Raw genomic sequence first — 19,056 nt, 5'->3', positions numbered from 1 at the left:
TACTTTTTAAGGGTACTCTTGCCCCTCCCAAACATGCTGTGCAGGGAGTTCTGGATCTTTTTCTCACTTTCTCTTTAAATAAACTTTCTGCTTGCTTGCTTAAATGAGAAAAGTACTTTTCAAGCTCTTGCCTAACATGGATGAAGTCCTGGGTTGTACCCCCAGCAATGCCAAAAAATAAAAACAAATGCATAAAATTCCTGTTTACTTTGATGAAATAATAGTAATAGCATTTGATCTACGTGTTATTGAGAAATTTAATGGAACAAGAAAAACTGAACATTTGTAGTCTTAGATTTTCTTGTGAGACAGAGTCCAAAAGTCCTGAAATGTGTTCATTCATTGATTTAGTATTCATCAAATATTCACTGAGTACTTATTTACTTGCAGGTACAAGTTTCTAATTCTTCATATGAGAATGTGTGGCCTTAATTATTTGACTTCAGTTTCTTTTCTTTTTTTTTTTTTTTTTTGTGGTGCTGGGGATTGAACCCAGGGCTTTGTACATGCGGTCAAGCACTCTACCAACTGAGCTACATCCCCAGCCCTGACTTAAGTTTCTTCATCTTTTCAATAAGAATAATGCCAAAAAGATTACTGATAAATTGCTGTGTACACCTACCACCATAATGTAAATTTATTTCTTAATTAAATTCTTCATAGTCATTAGGTTAAAACCCTTCATGACTCTAAATTACTATAAAAAAAAATTAAGACCCAAAAGCTGTCCAAGTTAATGTTAATTATATTCTGCATTATGAGCAAAGTAGTTCATGTATTCTAATTTTTTCAGTAGTCAGAGTTAGCATAATGGCAAAACAAATCTCTTATTTTCTTCATTTTAAGACCTTTTTTCTTTTAGGCTATGAAAAATATAATACTATGAGGGCAGACCCAGCCTTATGCTTTCTGGAAAAGGCTGGTCGACCAGATGACAAAGCCATTGCAGCAGAACATCGAGTGTTGGATAATTTCTCTGACATAGTAGAAGGGTAAGTTTTATTATTTAATTCTTTTAAACCTTTGCATGTACTCTACAAAGGTAATTAGTTGCTTGTGCTAAAAGGTAACATAGTTCTAACTTTGAACACATTGAAATTCTTAATGATACTTATTTGTGGTAAATCCTTAATAAAGAGTAAGGGTCAGGAGATAGGACTCTACAAACTGGTATATTCTATACATTAACTGGTATATTCTATACATGGGGCTGTAGCGTTAGCTTTAGCTTAGTGGCAAACCACTTGCCTACCATGTGAGGCATTGGGTTCAATCCTTAGCACCACATAAAAATAAATAAATAAACAAACAAATAAATAAATAAATAAATAGCTTCTGTCCATCTACAACTACAAAGAAAAATAAAAAATAAAAATTATTTTAAAAAATTAAAATACAACTAAGTGGGGAAAGCACTATTACTCCCAAATGGCTTATTTAATATTCTGTTCAATTTGTTTAATTTTTAATACTTTTCTACACAGTTACAGAAGCTGCTAACTATGTCATCTCCCAATAGTGCCTAACACATAAAAGTATTTATTCTGCTTGACTTCATGTCCCAGTGACGAGTTGCCATGCTGATACTGAGACACCAGGTAGGGCATCATTGCCCTCGTTTGGGTGCCAGTGAGTTTAACAAAACTTCTCCATGGAGACCTGAAGGACATGTGAAATTGTTAGCTTAATTAATGAATACCTATCCATTCCTGCATGACTGAGAAAATTCTCTTAGATGAATATATATATAATTTCAGCTTGCATTGTATAGGACTCTCAAAAGAAATTGGGTCATTTATTCATTGCAAATCACTTATTATGTCACCCTTCTGCTCAATAAAACAAAGTAGTGAAAACAAACAAAAGCATGGACCATTCAAGTGAAATAATAAATGAACATTATGGAAGAGAGGGAGTAGAATGAAAAGGGGCTATCAAAAGAGAGTATTCTGATCAAAGTATTTCATTTTAAGCTAAGCATGGTGTTGCATGCTTGTAGTCTCTGCTATTTCAGAGGCTGATACAGAATGATCATGTGAACCCACAGGTTTGAGACCAATCTGGATAACATAGTGTTAACCTATATTTAACCAAAGAAAGAAAAAAGTATTTCAGATTCAAGAAGTTATGAATGGCACTTTGCCATTTTCTCAGAAATGATCTGTCATTCTTCAAGCATTATATTAAAAACTGTTCGGTAGCAAATTACATGTTTGGCCAGATCTTTATCCTAGGTTCTTCTTATTGCTTTAACATTTTCTTTTGCCTCTTAATAATATTAGGGTTGACTTTGATAAGGATTGTGAAGATCCGGAATATAAACCACTCCAGGGCCCCCCAAAGGACCAAGATGATGAGGTAAGTAATTTTCATTTAATCTAGCTTTTCTCTACTGTAAATAGTTGTCCTCTCCCGTTCTTTAAATCTTTAAGTTTTTTGATTAATTTATAATAGAAATTAGATACCATTTGACACTATAAAGAATGAATAGAGAAGCATTATAAAATGCCAATGTGGGAAGATCTGGGATAGCTTTGTGGAGGAAGTGGCCTCAAACTGTATGTTAAAGGATATTACTTACATGTAAATTCCTAAATCTCATTATCTTTGTACCATTGATAAGAACTGATCTTTCAAGTTTTACTTTCCTGTTCTTTTTTTAGTTGGTTGCTTCTAAATTTTTGTGAGGGCTCCTTTCATTAGCAATTTTTCTTGAGGGAATCGTGTATGGTGTCATACCCCTGCAATCCCAGAGACTTAGGAGGCTGAGGCAGGAGGTCACAAATTCACAGCCAGCCTCAGCGATTTAACAAGACCCTGTCTCAAAATAAAAAATTTATTTAAAGGACTGAGATGTGGCTCAATGGTTAAACACCCTTGAGTTTAATCCCTGGTACCAGAGAATTTGAGAGGATTTAGTGTTGTTGTAGAGCATTTGCCTAGCATACATGAGGTCCTAGGTTTAATTCCAAGCAACACGAAAAAAAGAAAATGAAAAATATTTTGATTCCTTGATGCCACAGAAGGACATCCATAAGAAAATGATTTCAGAATTCTAATTTTCCCCCTTTTTTTGTCCACTCCATCCTGTGGTTTGCATCTCCTTTTCTAGGGTGATCCCTTGATGATGATGGATGAAGAGATCTCAGTGATCGATGGAGATGAAGGTAAACTTCTAGGTCACGTGGTACAGTTTTGGGTGGGGTTGGAGATGAGGAATTATTGACTGGATTTTATCCTGTCTGGGATTTCTAAGAGCATTGCCTTTGAGTGGGCTGACATATAAGTATTATCTCTAATATCTTTTCTGTTCTTCCTACTCATTATTCTGTGTTTTTGTTGTTGTTTTGTTTTGTTTTTTACCACAGCCCAGGTGACTCAACAACCAGGACATCTGTTTTGGCCTCCAGGGTCTGCCCTAACAGCTAGGCTTCGGCGCCTAGTAACAGCATATCAGCGCAGCTACAAAAGAGAACAAATGAAAATTGAGGCTGCAGAGCGTGGGGACCGGCGACGGAGGCGTTGTGAAGCAGCTTTTAAGCTAAAAGAAATTGCACGGCGAGAGAAACAACAACGGTAAACCATAGCTGAAAATTTGAGCTGAGCTATAAATTAAAAAAAAATACAAAAGGATGGATCACCTTTGCCTTGAATTGTTACCTCTCTGGCTCTTGAGAATCTCACTTATGTGGAATATAATAACCCCAGAAGGGTCTCTTGTGTAGACATTCTCTTTGAGTTAATTGCCTGCGTTATTTTCCCCCTTTCTTTGTTTGGTATTTTCTACATGTTATATAGTACCTCTCACTGAATCTTCTTTTTGGTTTGTTTGTTTGCCTGTGTATTTTCAGGTATTATAAACCATTCAAAGTAACAACCAGTTTTCCCTAGTTCCCCCAATCACTGTTGCCTTACTCCTCTTCCCTTTGTAGCTGGACAAGGCGTGAACAAACTGATTTCTATCGAGTAGTTTCTACTTTTGGTGTGGAATATGACCCTGATGCTATGCAGTTCCACTGGGATCGCTTCCGCACTTTTGCTCGACTGGACAAAAAAACAGATGAAAGCCTTACCAAGTATTTCCATGGTTTTGTGGCCATGTGCCGTCAAGTATGCCGCCTTCCCCCAGCAGCTGGAGATGGTAAGATTGGAGAGTCTAGGGTGAGTGGTAGTGAATGGCTGTAGAACAGCTCTGGTTCACTTCTCTTTCTACTCCTATTTTACAGAACCCCCAGACCCAAATCTGTTCATTGAGCCCATCACAGAGGAGAGGGCCTCGCGGACTCTGTACCGAATCGAGTTGCTTCGGCGCTTAAGGGAACAAGTTCTATGCCACCCGCTTTTGGAAGATAGACTGGCATTGTGTCAGCCTCCAGGTCCTGAATTGCCCAAATGGTGGGAACCTATTCGTCATGATGGAGAGCTTCTACGAGGGGCAGCCCGCCATGGGGTGAGCCAAACAGACTGCAACATCATGCAGGACCCAGACTTCTCTTTTCTGGCTGCCCGTATGAATTATATGCAGAACCATCAGGCAGGAGCACCAGCTGCATCCCTATCACGCTGCTCTACTCCACTGCTACACCAACAGTATACCTCGCGCACTGCCTCACCATTGCCTCTGCGCCCAGATGCTCCTGTTGAAAAGTCACCAGAGGAGACAGCTGCCCAGGTCCCCAGTCTGGAGAGTCTGACTTTAAAACTAGAGCATGAGGTGGTGGCCAGGAGCCGACCAATCCCACAAGACTATGAGATGCGAGTAACCCCCTCTGACACTTCCCCTCTGGTGTCCCGGAGTGTCCCACCAGTCAAACTGGAGGATGAGGATGATTCAGACTCTGAATTGGACTTGAGCAAGCTTTCACCATCATCCTCTTCTTCCTCATCCTCATCCAGCTCCAGCTCCAGCACTGATGAGAGTGAGGACGAGAAGGAAGAGAAGCTAAGTGAGTGCATGTGACAGGCTGTTGGAACTCTTCCCTTTTTCCCCCTCTGCTCTTTTCTTTCTTTTCTAAATGCATCCTCTTGAGAGAGATTCACATTTTGAGTTGATAAAATGTCAAAAGAGATCTGTTATTCTTTGGGCCTTTATTCAAAGCCCACACAATACCATTCCAATTTAACATTATTCTGCCATATTTGCTCACATGTTCTGTGTGATCTCTAGCTGCTGACCGGTCCCACCCCAAACTCTATGATGAAGAGAGTCTCCTGTCCCTCACTATGTCCCAAGATGGATTTCCAAATGAAGATGGAGAACAAATGACACCTGAGCTTCTGCTACTACAGGAAAGGCAAAGAGCTTCTGAGTGGCCCAAGGTAACAGCTTAATCCTTGGATATGCTAGAGTCAGAAGTAAAATGTAACATTGTATACAAGGAACTGATGGTTCTGGGTTTTGAGTTGTTCTGTTGTTATTTTTACTACTACTAATGCGTGTTTTTTCGTGAAACTCCTTCTGGTTGCTTTAGGGATCTGATATTACAACCACCCTTCTTTCTGCCTTATGATTTTTACCCATCCTAGTAATGATGGCATTGTTGTATGTCAGAGGATTACATAGTGCTCAGACCCTTAAAATGGTGTTTATTTCTTTTCTTCCCACTCAGGATCGTGTCTTGATAAACAGAATTGACCTCGTCTGCCAGGCTATACTCTCAGGGAAATGGCCTTCTAACCGCAGGACCCAAGAAATGATAACAGGAGGAATTTTGGGGCCAGGCAACCACTTACTAGACAGTCCCTCATTGACTCCAGGAGAATATGGTGACTCTCCTGTCCCCACACCACGAAGTAGCAGTGCAGCTTCCATGGCAGAGGAAGAAGCATCTGCAGTCACCACAGCAGCAGCTCAGTTCACCAAACTTCGTCGAGGCATGGATGAAAAAGAGTTTACAGTTCAGATCAAAGATGTAAGCTCAGCATGTAGGCAGTGGGAATTGAAGGAGGCTGTCATTCTTATTAGCCAGTTTCACTAGTAGCATACTAAACATATTTGGTTATCTAACTTTAAAAATGAAAGAAGGAAAAAAATATTAGAGCTCTCAAAGATACATTCAAGGAGTCATTGAAGTTAGGGAAGGGATCTTCTGATGACTAGATTAAAAGAATGTTTTGTTTTGGCAATTCTGGGGGCTAGAAGCCAGGGCTTTTTTCATGCTAGGCAAGTGCTCTGCCACCGAACCACATCACTATCCCAGAAATAGTTTTTAAGGAAATCTATTCTGCACTAGGCTTTTAGGAGGCTAAATTCTAGATCTAAGATCAATTAAAAAAAAAATAAAATCCAGTTTGGGGGAAGCTTTTTGATTACCTGAGTATTGTGAGCCTCTTGTTAAAATAAGAAAAAATCATTCCAGCTGAAATTAAGCCAGTGGTATTCTGTTTTATATATGCAAATTTTTATTTTCCTGATTCTCTTTCCTTTTGAACCTTACTAGCCAATCATTGAGTTACTTAAAGAAGAAAAGCTTTATAAATTGGTATGTGATAGGATAGTAGGATTTTTGCCCCTGTGATGAACTGCTGTGCTAATTCTGACATACCAGATAGGGGGCTTTAAAACTGTTGGGTGTTAAAATGAACACTACTTCTCAGAAATCTAGATCAAGAAATTAAATCTAAGGAAAATGTTTTATTACATATGTGATTTCTACCCTTTAGTCAGATGGCCATCCTTCTCGCCATCACTGAACCAAAGGATGAGGTTTAGCCCAGGTCTCCCAAAGCTTAATCTTTACCTTTAAAAACATGTGCCATATGATGTTTTGGGTGGGTGGGTTTGTCTTCCTAGGAGGAAGGATTGAAGTTAACATTCCAGAAGCACAAATTGATGGCTAATGGAGTAATGGGAGATGGACATCCATTGTTTCATAAGAAGAAGGGAAACAGAAAGAAGCTAGTAGAGGTAAGTGGTAGAAAAAAACCTTTAACCTCATGATTAAACAAGCTCTTCTTCTTATGTCAAGTACTTGGTGAAAGCAGTTGGGATTGAGGGATTAAATGATGATTAGAGTTATGACTACCATTGGCTCTGTTACCCTTCCCTCCCTGCCCCAAAAAAGCGTATGTGCTCATGGGGGTGGATTCTGGGTTTGCAGCTGGAGGTGGAGTGCATGGAAGAGCCTAATCACCTTGATGTGGACCTGGAGACCCGGATCCCTGTCATCAATAAGGTGGATGGTACTTTGCTGGTGGGTGAGGATGCCCCTCGCCGGGCTGAACTGGAGATGTGGTTACAGGGTCATCCAGAATTTGCTGTTGATCCCCGATTTCTAGCGGTGAGTGACAGTTCCATTTAGCCAGATTTTAAATCATTCTGTTGGTGTTTCAACTTTATGTTAGAGAGAAAGCATGATGTGTCCTATCATTTTTTTCTGCATCTGCAAGATGGGGGTAATGATACATAGTCTTAGCTGGGCCTGGTGGTGCAGGCCTATAATCCCAGTGACTTGAGAGGCTGAGGCAGGAGGATCACAAGTTCAAGGCCAGCCTCTACAATTTAAGAGAAACGCTGTCTCAAAATATGAAGGACTAGGAATATATCTCTTTGGCAGAGTATCTCTGGGTTCAGTCCCCACTACCAAAAATAATAATACCCAGTCTTCCTTCCTCATAAAATGATTATGGGTATCAAAATAGTGTTAAAAGCACTTCTTAAATGCTAGCCAGTTATTTACTATTAAACTATTACATAAACCACCTAATTTGGGGGAAGAGATCCGTTTGATGGCAGTTTTCCACTAGGACTAGTCCTTATATGCAAAAAAAAAAAAATTTATTGCCAAAGACATTAAAGTACCTTATAATTACTCCCGAGATGATTTCTGTTCCTCTAGGGTAACTGATACTTTCCTATTACAGTATATGGAGGAGCGCAGAAAACAGAAATGGCAGAGATGTAAAAAAAATAACAAGGCAGAATTGAACTGTTTGAGTATGGAATCAGTACAGACGGCTAACTCTAGGAATGGAAAAAAGGTAAGACTGAAGCACTACCACTTTGGACTCAAACTAGTTGTCAAAGGCTTTTAACAAATATTATAACAAATATTATATAATATATAATTTTTTAAATCTTCAATAGATCTTTCTGAGTAAAATTACCTTTGATTCACCTGTAAAAAATGTGGAATATATTTATTGGTATTCTTGCAGTACTGTGTATCTTCAGCTCTAATTGAGCATAAAGTTCTAAACATTCAATTTTAGTATTTTAAACATAAATACAAGAATTAGTAAGATATGTAGAACCTTCAGGGTTTATCCTGCTCTCCTCAAAACTAAAGATATTTTTGGAAAATCCTTAGACCTTTTCAATATCTACACCCTCAAAAGTAGGGGGGTGCTGGTTTTTCTTTTTCTTTTTTTTAATATTTTTTAGTTGTTGTTGGACACAATACCTTTATTTTATTTATTTATGTGGTGCTGAGGTTCAAACCCAGCAGTTTGCTCGTGGTAGGCGAGCGCTCTACTGCTGAGCCACAATCCCAACGCCCTGTTCCCGTTTTTTTCTTTTCTTCTTTTTTTTTTTTGCAGTGCTAGGGATTGAACCCAACGCCTCACACATGCTAGGAAAGTGCTCTACCACTGTGCTACATCCCAAACGAATCCTTTAAATTTTTTTTATAATTCTATATATTTTAGATGTGATTTGTGGGACCTACTTAGGAAAACAGTCATGGAGTTTCCCAATATATGAAGTTGAGAATTACTAACAATAATGTCAGTAATAGAAAATCAATTTTGGTTAGTAGGTTATTCCATATTTCCAAATGTACTCATCCCTTTATATAAGTCTTTATAAAACACACACCTTTCCCCCAGTATAACTTGTTCTTGCCTCTTATACTTTTTTCCCTAGTCTCTCATGAAAATCATGACCATATCACTTAACTCTTTTTTTTTTTTTTCAGAGACAGAGTTTCACATCGGGCATGATGTGCATTCCAGCAACTCAGGAGGCTGAGGTAAGCCAACATGTGCAATTTATCAAAACCCTATCTCAAAAAGGGCTGGGAACTGGGCACGGTGGGTATGCTTGCAATCCCAGGGGTTCGGGAGGCTGAGGCAGGAGGATCGCGAGTTCAAAGCCAGCCTCAGCAAAAGCAAGGCGCTGAGCAACTCAGTGAGACTCTGTCTATAAATAAAATATGAAATTTAGGGCTGGGGATGTGACTCAATGGTCGAGTACCCCCGAGTTAAATACCCAAAAAAGGGCTGGGAGTAAATAGAGCCAAGTGGTAGAGTACCCTGAGTTCAAACCCCAGTACTGCCAAAAAAAAAAAAAAAAAAGGAGAGAGAGAGAAGATAGATTGAGTCCAACCTGGGCTATGTTGCCCAAACTGGCTCCAAACTCCTGAGTGCAAGTGAGCCTGTTGCCTCAGCCTCTCAGTAACTTTTTTTTTTTTCCTTTGGTATGGGGGATTGAACCCAGGGGCATTTAACTAGAGCCACATCCCCAGCCCTTTTTTGTGTTTAAGACAGGGTCTCATTGAGTTGCTTAGGGCCTCACTAAGTTGCTGAGGCTGGCTTTGAGCTTGAAATCTTCCTGCCTAAGCCTCCTGAGCAGCTGGGATTATAGGTGTGTGCCACTACACCTGACAAAAAAATTTTTAATGTAGAATTAACAGTGAATCTAACACTACACTCTGACTGGAATCTGCAGGATTTTAGACATTATCAAATTACATTTTTAAATTTTTTTTTTTTTTGAGTCAGAAATGTATGTTCCCATGTCAAATGTTAGGCTTAGATTGGAAATAAAGCCTAGAGAAATATTTATCAACTTGCAAGAGTTTAAGCCTGTTCACCAAGTATTGTGGTTAGGCCAGCTGCAAAACAGAGGTGCTAAAAGCAATAACTTCCAGACTCAAATGAATATAATAAAAATTTATAGTCAGAACATCTAGAAGAAACCATTTAAAATTCAGATATGTAAAGGTTATGGGTTTTTTTTAAATTTTTTTGTAGTTGTAGATGGAGAGCATGCCATTATTACATTTGTCTTTTTATTTAATGTGGTGCTAAGGATTGAACCCAGTGCTTCACACAGGCTAGGCAAGTGCTCTGCCACTGAGCTATAACCCCAGCCTTTTTTGTTTGTTTTTTATAATGTGGAAAATTAAATTAATTTGGTAAGGTGCTACCCATAATCTTTTTGTGTTGCCAGCATCCAGCAGTCTTAATCTGACCCTGCTCTTATGTGGAAATAGATGATAATGTTATAAATATCAGTTACGCTACACTTCACATAAGATCATATGAACACCCTGCTTTCAGTAAACATTTAAATGAATTTTTTCAATGCATGTACCGAATCATTCACTGTCTTACCCAGATCTCTTAGCAAAGGTAAGCATTTTGAAATGATTAGATGGAATGTAGGTACAATATAGTCATGGGGGGAAAGCAAAAATTCCTGGTTCACACAATCAAATTCTCTGTCTTCAGCATCAGACTGCATGAACCAGCTAAGTCTGCCATTTCCTTTTCCTCATTGCCACCAGTCAAGCCTAGTCTGACTGGACCTGTTTTGCCTTTCCTATTCCCTACCCCCTTCTTTCTTTCTTTTCTTCTTACTATCTTCTGTTCCTTCCTCCCAGGGTCACCACACTGAAACAGTGTTCAACCGGGTTTTGCCAGGGCCTATTGCATCAGAGAGCAGCAAGAAGCGGGCCCGTAGGACACGACCAGACCTTTCTAAGATGATGGCCCTGATGCAGGGTGGAGGCACTGGGTCCCTATCTCTGCATAATACCTTCCAACACAGCAGTAGTGGCCTACAGTCTGTGTCATCTCTGGGTCACAGCAGTGCCACTTCTACATCTTTGCCTTTTATGCCGTTTGTAATGGGTGGTGCAACATCATCCCCTCATGTAGACTCCAGCACCATACTTCATCACCACCACCACCACCCCCACCCCCACCATCACCACCATCATCATCCAGGCTTGAGAGCCACTGGCTACCCCACTTCACCAGCGACTACCACCTCTGGTACTGCCTTGAGGTTGCCACCACTGCAACCTGAGGATGACGACGATGAGGAGGATGAAGATGATGATGATTTATCTCAGGGCTATGATAGCTCAGAAAGGGACTTTTCACTCATTGATGATCCTATGATGCCAGCCAACTCAGACTCCAGCGAAGATGCTGATGATTGAAGTCCCAGCATGGTCCCCATTGCTTGGGTGGCTGCTGTACTTTAATTTACTCTGGCCCTTGGACTCAGTGGGAGGGGCAGGGGAGATGTGGGGAAACCCAGGACTCCAGGAGGTGAAAAGGAAAAAGAAAACTTGTACCTGATTGCTCCCAATTTTGAGAGGATTGGGTGGGCAGGGGAACTCCTTAAATAATACATGACCACTTCCTCATTTCTGGGGAAGGAAAGGAGACTTAGAGCAGCTGGTGCGCTCACCCCTTCCTAAGACACCTCCATTAACCACAGACTATGTAGCGCTGGCCCTAGCCTCTGGCAGAGCCTGTTCCTGGCCGAACTGTGGATACAGCTGGAGGGTCAGGAACTGTTACCTTCCATCCCCTTGGCATTAATAAATTTAAGTTAATCCTTTTTCACTCTTCCTTGTTCTATATTTGCTCAAACCCAATGTAAGTATTAATTGTATGCATGGTGGCTAATTTTCAACACCTAAAATTCAATGCTGTTGTACTGTCACCTTGGATAGAGCAGATGTTATTGGTACTCATCTAAAGGGTGTATATAAATGTAGGCTGTCTATTTAGCTAAGGGAATGATCCGAGGTAAATAGACAGAATATTCCAAACTTCCAAAAAGTTCTTAGAAGAGACAAGGATGAATTTCATTAACCACGTTTATTTTGTTTCTAATTAACTGAAATCATGGGGCTTTTAGGAAAGCCATAGGATGGTTATCAGTTTTTATGAAGTGCAGCAAGGGACTGGATGAAAGAAAAGGTGCTGTCACAACCTCAGCCCAGGGAAGGGGTTTGGAATAGGAACTAAAGGTTTTTTTGCGCCCGCAAGCCAATTGAACCCTCCTCTTACAGTCTCAATGGCTCAGACTGAACCCTAGGCATTTTATTTTCCTTCTTAGGACCAAGTCCCACCTCTTAGCGTAGGTACTAGTTTATCGCGAGGGTGGGCTCCATTTCCTTGGACTGAGTTCTCCTTCGGCTTGTAGCACTGGACCTAGCTAGCATCAAGGATTCAGCCCTGGAGGAGTACAGAATTTTGCTTTCCCATCACTTCTAGGAGGGGCTCAGCAGGTGCCACTACAGTCTTCCCTCTCCTATCCCACGCCAGATTCCGCTCTTTCCGCTTCCCCTTCTTTCCCGATGGGTGGGGCCCTTACACCAGCGCGCGGCAGCTCCTGTGGGGCAGAGCCTGCCTCCCATCTTCTCTTCTCCAGCAGCTACAGCCTTGGCAAAAATTCGGAGCTCCTGGAAACTACGGCGGGGCGGAGAGTAAGGGCGGGGGCAGAGCGTCACGTGATAAATCGACTCGCTTGTGGCGGTGGCGAAGTTGACCAGAAACCCCGCGAAAATCGACTTTTTTCTTCGCTGCACATTTTGTTGATTTCCCCCTTTTTATCATTGTCTCTGCCCACCCTCCACGGAGACAGAATTTAAAAAAAAAAAAAACTTAATCGCTATAGGGACCCGGAAGCGGAAAGGGCATTTTTGAGGTTGATACTTCCGGGTCACTGAGAGAGTGCGGGATTCCGGGGCCGAAAGCGGGTGGCGGAGCTGGGACCTCGCGTGATTCTCGGAACCCGAGGAGAAGCGGTGTCCTGGGCGATGGCTGTGACTCTAGACAAAGACGCTTATTATCGGCGAGTTAAGAGACTGTACAGCAATTGGCGGGTAAGGAAGATCCTGTAATTTCTCCCACGGCGCCCCGCTCAGCCATCCCATAATAACCCTGTTACTCGGCGCCCTTTTTTTTTTTTTCCTCTCTTTTCGTCTAGAATTCCCGGGTTTAGTGTCGCGCCCTTTTCATTGCTCTCGAATCACTCACCGCAGGACGCAACCAGTGCCACCTGGTAATAGGGAACCCCCCCGCAATTGCCCTACCCTGCGATCACCATCTTCCCCGCGTGCCGGCCCAGGTCATGCATAACAGCCACCTCTCGCCGTCTCTTCCCGCCCTAGAAGAAGCAACATCTTTCCCTCCCACTCTAATCACGCATTACTGATCCTCCTGCGGTGTTCACACACACCCACGCACTCTCTGTCCCTCAAGAACCACGGTGTTCCACGCCAGGTCCCGCCAGAATTAAACCATCTTTGTAAAGAAGGGATGGAGGGGCAAGGGGAATGTGGGTCGAGCCCTTCGCTTTTATCGTTTGCGGGCCTTTTGCTGGAGTTAAAAGAAATAATGCTCACACGCAACTGCTTCGTGTCTTAGGCCCTGCTGTGAGTAACAACAGACCTAACACTGAAAAGCCTTAGGCATTAGTAATGTAAAACCAAAACAAAAACATTGTGATGCTGAAAACCTAATTAGCTTCCCAAGCTGGTAGGTATCTGGGGCACGTGTTCAGAAAAACGGTGGCAGATCTTAGTCTTTCATTAAAAATTGGGCAGTTTTGCTGCTTTAAAAACGTACATAGTTAAAACTTATTTTTAACGATAGTAATTTATTAACTGAATAGTTTGATTGCATGCTGTGATGCAGCCTGAGCTGTATAACCTGTCTGGCCTCAAACAGTGCTACCAAGGGAAGACATAACTATAATGACTTTAGAAACCTGAAAATGTTCTGACAAAAATGACCAACCGTGATTTCAGCATTGAAAATTATCCTTAAGATTGATCCTCTGCTGAAGGAAAGCTATAAAAATTGGTTATTTTCCTGCCATTCATAAAAAAGATACTTGCTTATGCTTGTTTTTGAGTCTGAGTTAGATAATTGAAGATAAAATGGATTCTCAGTTGCATTTTTAAATACTTTTTAAAATTTTTTTAGTTTTTGGTGGACACAATATTTTACCTTTATGAGGTGCTGAGGATTGAACCCAGTGCTCATGCATGGTAGGTGAGCACTCTACTACTGAGCCACAATCCCAGCTCCCTCGGTTACATTTTATTAAAAGTAAAAAATAAGAACTCCATGCTAGATGAATGCTGAACATAAATTTTGTTTTGAATTTTTTTCCCCTGGTACTGGGGATTGAACCCAGGTGGGCTTTACCACTGAGCTACACCCACAGCCCTTTTTATTTTTGAGACAAAGGGTCTTCCTAAGTTTCTAAGGCTGGCCTCAAACTTGTGATTGTCCTGCCTCAGCCTCCCAAGTTGCTGGGATTACAGGCCTGTGCCTTCACAGCTGTTTTGAAATTTTTATTGTTTAATTTCTATCAAGTGACTTTACAGCCTTACTATCACATATTTATATTTGAACATAATGTGTGTGAGTGAAAACTTTTTTTTTTAATTTATTTTTTAGGCATAGTTGGACACAGTACCTTTATTTTATATTTATTTTTATGTAGTACTGAGGATTAAACCCAGGGCCTCACATGCTAGGCTAGCACTCTGCTGCTGAGCCACAACCCCAGCCATGATCGAAAACTTTTTTCAAGTATATTCTAATCCTTATATGTTGGTAATAATAAGAAGACCTCTCTTCCATCCATAAACCCTTAAATTAAACACCTTTGATGTCGTTTCTAGCCCCAGTGATTCAGATTTCATCAAGTTATTTCATTTTAAAGTTAATGTAAACAAAAGGCTTTATTGTTTCTTAATTACAGTTTTCATAACTTACATCCTAAAAGAAAAAGTGTGATACCATGGTTTTTTTTTTTTTAGATAAAGTGTGATACCATGGTTTTTTTTTTTTTTTTTTTTTTTTTTTTTTTAATCTGAGGAGAAATTTATAAAATTTATAAAACATTAACCCTTGTGTTTCTAATATAGTCATCCCTAGGTTTTGGTGTCTTGGGGGGTTGGTTCCTGGACCCTGCCCTCCTTAAGTATACCCAATCCTCAGGTGCTTAAGTAGCATATATAAAATGGTGAAGTATTTTAATATAATCTATGCACATCTTATACTTTAAATCATCTCTAAATTACGATACCTACAATTAAGTGCTCTACAAATGGTTATTGTACTGTTTAAGGAATAATGCTAAGGAAAAAATACTTTTCATGTCCTAAAGAGATATCATCTGTCATCTTCTCCCCCACCCCCAAAATATTTTTAATCCATAGTAGGTTTAATCTTCAGATGAGAAGTTCATACATGGCAGGTTGAATGTAGTGCTATTTTAGAGACTGTCATGTCATTTAGTCAAAAATCAAACATAAGACTAGGAGTATAGTTCAGTGGTAGGGAGTGCTTACCTAGTTTCAGAGGCCCTTGGTTAGATCCCCAACTCCCCCCACCACCACCACCAAAAGAAAATCACACAGGAGACCTCCATTGTGACTAGAATTTGTTAATAGTTTATGACTCTTCTTGGACATTTGAGTGTTGTCCATTCTTAAATCTTAGTTATTAAGTTAGAACTGCTAGGAATAAAAAGGGTTTGCAGCACCTGTATGGTTCTGCTTTAAAAAAAATCCCAGTGGAGACAGGCATAATAGTATATGCTTGTAATCCCACCTATTGGGAAGCTAAAGCAGGAGAATCTCAATTTTGAGGCTACTGAGCAACTTCATGAGACCCTGTTACAAAATGAAAGGGGCTGAGACTGGACAAGTGGCACACGCCTATGATCCCATTGGTTCAGGAGACTGAGGCAGGAGGATTGAGAGTTCAGGCCAACCTCAGCAATTTAGCCAGGCCCTAAGCAACTCAGTGAGACCCTGTCTCTAAATATTTTTTAAAAGGGCTGGGGAGATGGCCCAGTGGTTCCAGTGCCCCTGAGCTCAATCTCTAGTACCAAAAAAATAAATAAAATAAAATGGGCTGGGGTATAGCCTACTTGTAGAGTGCCCCTTGGTTCAATCCCCAGTACCAACCTTAAAAAAATCCTAGGTGGTTGTGGTGGAGCATGGAAATGGCCTGTGGATTTCTCTCCTCTGTCCTCCTCTTACTGGGTACTTAATCAGGGATGTTCAGCATGTTCATGATTATGACATTTTAGTGTAATATGGTTTATACTGCTCAGGGCAGGGGGAAACAAAAGAGGTTAATCATTCTGGGGTTCTAGCTGCTTTGAGGGTGAGTGTTAATGTTCAGGTATACCTATTAATTATTTGAGACCTACTGGCTAGGACATCCTGCTGTAGATAAACCTTGACTACACTCATCTGCCTTTTATCTTGAAGGATTCCACAAAGCTGTTTGCAAAAGAAATACTGATGCATTCATTTATGCAGTTCTTTGCCAACTGTCAGAATTGGAGTGGTGAATGGCTACAACCCCAGAAAGGATATTTGCACCAATGAAGAAAACTAATAAAAAACGAACTTTTTTTTTTTTTTGGTACTGAAGATTGAACCTAGGAGTGCTTAACCACTGAGCCATATCCATTTTAAGACAGGGTCTCACTAAGTTGCTTATGGCCTTGCCAAAATCTAAGGCTGATCCTGAACTAGCAATCCTCCTTCCTCAACCTCTCAAGCCACTGGGATTACAGGCGTGCTCCTCAGCACCCAGCTCAAGACTTCTCTTGACTGCAGCTTTCTGGCTCTTTGACTTAAATGGTGACTTGGTTTCTTGTTCTGGACTGTTCTGTAAGACTAGGCAGCTGTGTTCTGTGGCTCAGAAAGGTTTTTTGAAATATAAACAATTCTCATACTACTTTCAGCAAAGCAGTGGATTGGTTTCATTCATCTCACATTTATTTTGTTTTTCAACATGGGGGTCTAATTATGTTGCCCAGGCCCAAGCTGTCCTCGAGGCCCCTGGATCAAGCAATCCTCCTGACTCAGCCTCTTGAACAGCTGGCTATAGGTGTGCGCTGCTGCACCCAGCTTCATCTCAGCTGTTATGGTTCTTGTATCTTTGGAGCAAGATAGAGAAATATTTAGATAATGATGTGGTCTTTGAATGAAAAAGAGTTAGATGGAAGTAAATTCCCAGATAGGTTAATTTTGTTGTTGTTCCACTTACTCAACTTTTAAATGTCTAGTTATCTACATTTTATATTATTTTTGTGACATATAGTAGTCACTCAGAAAATGGTAATGACTGATTTAAGTTTTCATGTATCTGTTGGTTTAAAAAGAGATTTCTGTCTAGGCTCTACTTATAGAGACAATATGTCCTGCCTTTCCTAGAGCTGTTTATCTATTATCTCTATTTATTATCGGTACACCCTTTTCTCACAATTTTCTCAGTTTGGATGATAAATTATTTGGATAGGTAGCTAGGGTGGTGTTTGTAGGGCAGTGTCCACTTGGTTCAAAGGAAGGTATTTGTTCTTCTTCTGCAGTATTTCCTCAACTTTTAATATTCAGATCCCATCTTTACAATTTTAGAATCCTTACCAACTATTATGATATTTTCTTCAATTCTCACCTGAAAAATGTTTTTCACTTAGTACATGCACAGTGTCTTTTTAAAATAGTTCTGAGAAAGGTTTAAAACAAGTAAGAGGCAACCACTTTTTTGAGTTTTTCTGTTTCTTTCATGTTTCTAAAATCTGTGTAGTGCTATTTCTTGATTTGTGAATCATGGATATTAACTCTTGGGTAAATTCGAATTTAATTTTTTTATACTACACACTTATCCAAGTCCTCTACATTCTGATACTTTTAAAACTTTTTGTAACATATTGTTATGAAAAAGTTTCTAACAGGAAAACTGAATTTTATAGTGAACCCATATACTCACCACCTAAATGATACAATTAACATTTTATTATACTTGCTTTATCATATGTACATCCTTAATTTTTTAAAATATTTTTTAGTTGTAGATGGGCACAATATCTTTATTCATTTTTATGTGGTGCTGAGGATCAAACCCAGTGCCTCAACCGTGCTAGGCGAGTGCTCTACCACTGAGCCACAACCCCAGCTCCATCCTTAATTTTTCTTCCTCAATTTTAGTAAAATCACTTGTCAGTATTTGCATTGTTATTCACATATAAATATTTTCACTGTTGGGTGAAGTAAAGGAGTAATGAATACCTTTCCTTTTCTCTGCAGGGGGTTTGATTTTGTTTGCTTTGCTTTTTTTCTTTCCTATGTTGAGGATGAAACTCAGGGCCTTGCATTTGGTAGGTAAACCGCTTTTCCACGTGTTAATTTTTCCTGGATTGCCTCCGTTTTTTTTGTTGTTGTTGTTGTTGTTTTAAACAAATATCCCATCCTTAATTTTTTAAGTCCTTTCATTGTCCTGCTCTTTCTGATATAGGTTGCTCTCGAGGCCTTTTGAACCTTGGCCTTTCCAATGTTGGATCTCCTGTATTTTAGAACCCCAGTTTGGGTTTTATCTTTGTTTTTTTTAAAGCCTTTTCTCTAAGAGCTTTTTAAGAAAGGATGCTTAAGGACTGGGGATGTGGCTCAGTGCTAGAGTGCTTGCCTAGCATGTACAAGACCCTGGATTTAATCCTCAGAATACAAAAATATAGGATGCATAGAATACAAATTTCCTGAGCCCTTTTTTTGTCTTCAGAAATAATAAGTGTTGTTATGCTGTGTTAGTTTTTAATCACAGCACTAAAATACTTGAAGTAGATAAACAACTCATAGAAAAAGTTTATTTATTTATTTATTTATTTATTTTGGTTCACAGGTTCCAGTCAGTGGACAGTTGACCCCCTTGTGTTTGGGCCTGTAATAAGGCAGTATGTCATGGCAGGAGTGCGTGGCAAAAGAGGCTGCTCATCTTGTGTTAGCCAAGAAGCAAAAAGAGTGGGGAAGGGGCTGGGTTCTAATTCTCTTCAAGTTCATGCTCCCAGTGACATGACTGCCTTTCACTACACACCTCCTAATGTTTCTACCACCTTGCAATAATGCCACAGGCTGGAGTCCAAGCCTGTAACACATGGGCTTTTGGGGGACATTCAAGATCAAAACTATAACATCTGTCCTCATTTTTGCTTAATAATATATAATTCACTAAGTATATCATTCTGAGTTTAAAATAATCTTAGAATTTTGGTGAGTGTGG

The 19,056-nt window shown here is 40.1% G+C and overlaps 2 protein-coding genes and 2 non-coding genes across 12 annotated transcripts in view; all 4 read left to right on the top strand.

Annotated features, from left to right (window-relative positions):
* Window positions 1-11,575, top strand: part of Chd8 (chromodomain helicase DNA binding protein 8) — a 62,192-nt gene extending 50,617 nt beyond the window's left edge. For all 9 annotated transcript variants that reach the window (XM_046441072.2, XM_046441067.2, XM_058577852.1 and 6 more), the window contains 13 exons: window positions 863-992; window positions 2,283-2,358; window positions 3,113-3,167; window positions 3,369-3,576; window positions 3,933-4,141; window positions 4,227-4,946; window positions 5,168-5,319; window positions 5,610-5,912; window positions 6,794-6,907; window positions 7,101-7,280; window positions 7,864-7,980; window positions 8,916-8,969; window positions 10,605-11,575. In XM_046441072.2, the coding sequence (XP_046297028.1) occupies window positions 863-992; window positions 2,283-2,358; window positions 3,113-3,167; window positions 3,369-3,576; window positions 3,933-4,141; window positions 4,227-4,946; window positions 5,168-5,319; window positions 5,610-5,912; window positions 6,794-6,907; window positions 7,101-7,280; window positions 7,864-7,980; window positions 8,916-8,969; window positions 10,605-11,168 (2,882 nt within the window). In that variant the 3' untranslated portion in view covers window positions 11,169-11,575. The remainder of the gene's footprint in view (window positions 1-862; window positions 993-2,282; window positions 2,359-3,112; window positions 3,168-3,368; window positions 3,577-3,932; window positions 4,142-4,226; window positions 4,947-5,167; window positions 5,320-5,609; window positions 5,913-6,793; window positions 6,908-7,100; window positions 7,281-7,863; window positions 7,981-8,915; window positions 8,970-10,604) is intronic.
* LOC124090490 (small nucleolar RNA U6-53/MBII-28) lies at window positions 1,560-1,668 on the top strand. The gene has a single exon (XR_006851101.1). It is a non-coding gene; the product is annotated as a small nucleolar RNA U6-53/MBII-28 (small nucleolar RNA).
* LOC124090491 (small nucleolar RNA U6-53/MBII-28) lies at window positions 6,510-6,614 on the top strand. The gene has a single exon (XR_006851102.1). It is a non-coding gene; the product is annotated as a small nucleolar RNA U6-53/MBII-28 (small nucleolar RNA).
* A 1,098-nt stretch (window positions 11,576-12,673) lies between the features above and the next one.
* Window positions 12,674-19,056, top strand: part of Supt16h (SPT16 homolog, facilitates chromatin remodeling subunit) — a 33,994-nt gene continuing 27,611 nt past the window's right edge. Inside the window, exon 1 of the mRNA XM_046441066.2 lies at window positions 12,674-12,848. Within this exon, the coding sequence (XP_046297022.1) occupies window positions 12,783-12,848 (66 nt within the window). The 5' untranslated portion in view covers window positions 12,674-12,782. The remainder of the gene's footprint in view (window positions 12,849-19,056) is intronic.

Source organism: Marmota monax, unplaced genomic scaffold, assembly GCF_021218885.2.
Source record: "Marmota monax isolate L192 unplaced genomic scaffold, Marmota_monax_Labrador192_F-V1.1 WCK01_AAM20220418_F8-fsc00017, whole genome shotgun sequence".
Taxonomy (NCBI): Eukaryota; Metazoa; Chordata; class Mammalia; order Rodentia; family Sciuridae; genus Marmota; species Marmota monax.
Note: the sequence above shows the minus strand (reverse complement) of the source record. Positions and strands in the feature narration are given on the sequence as shown.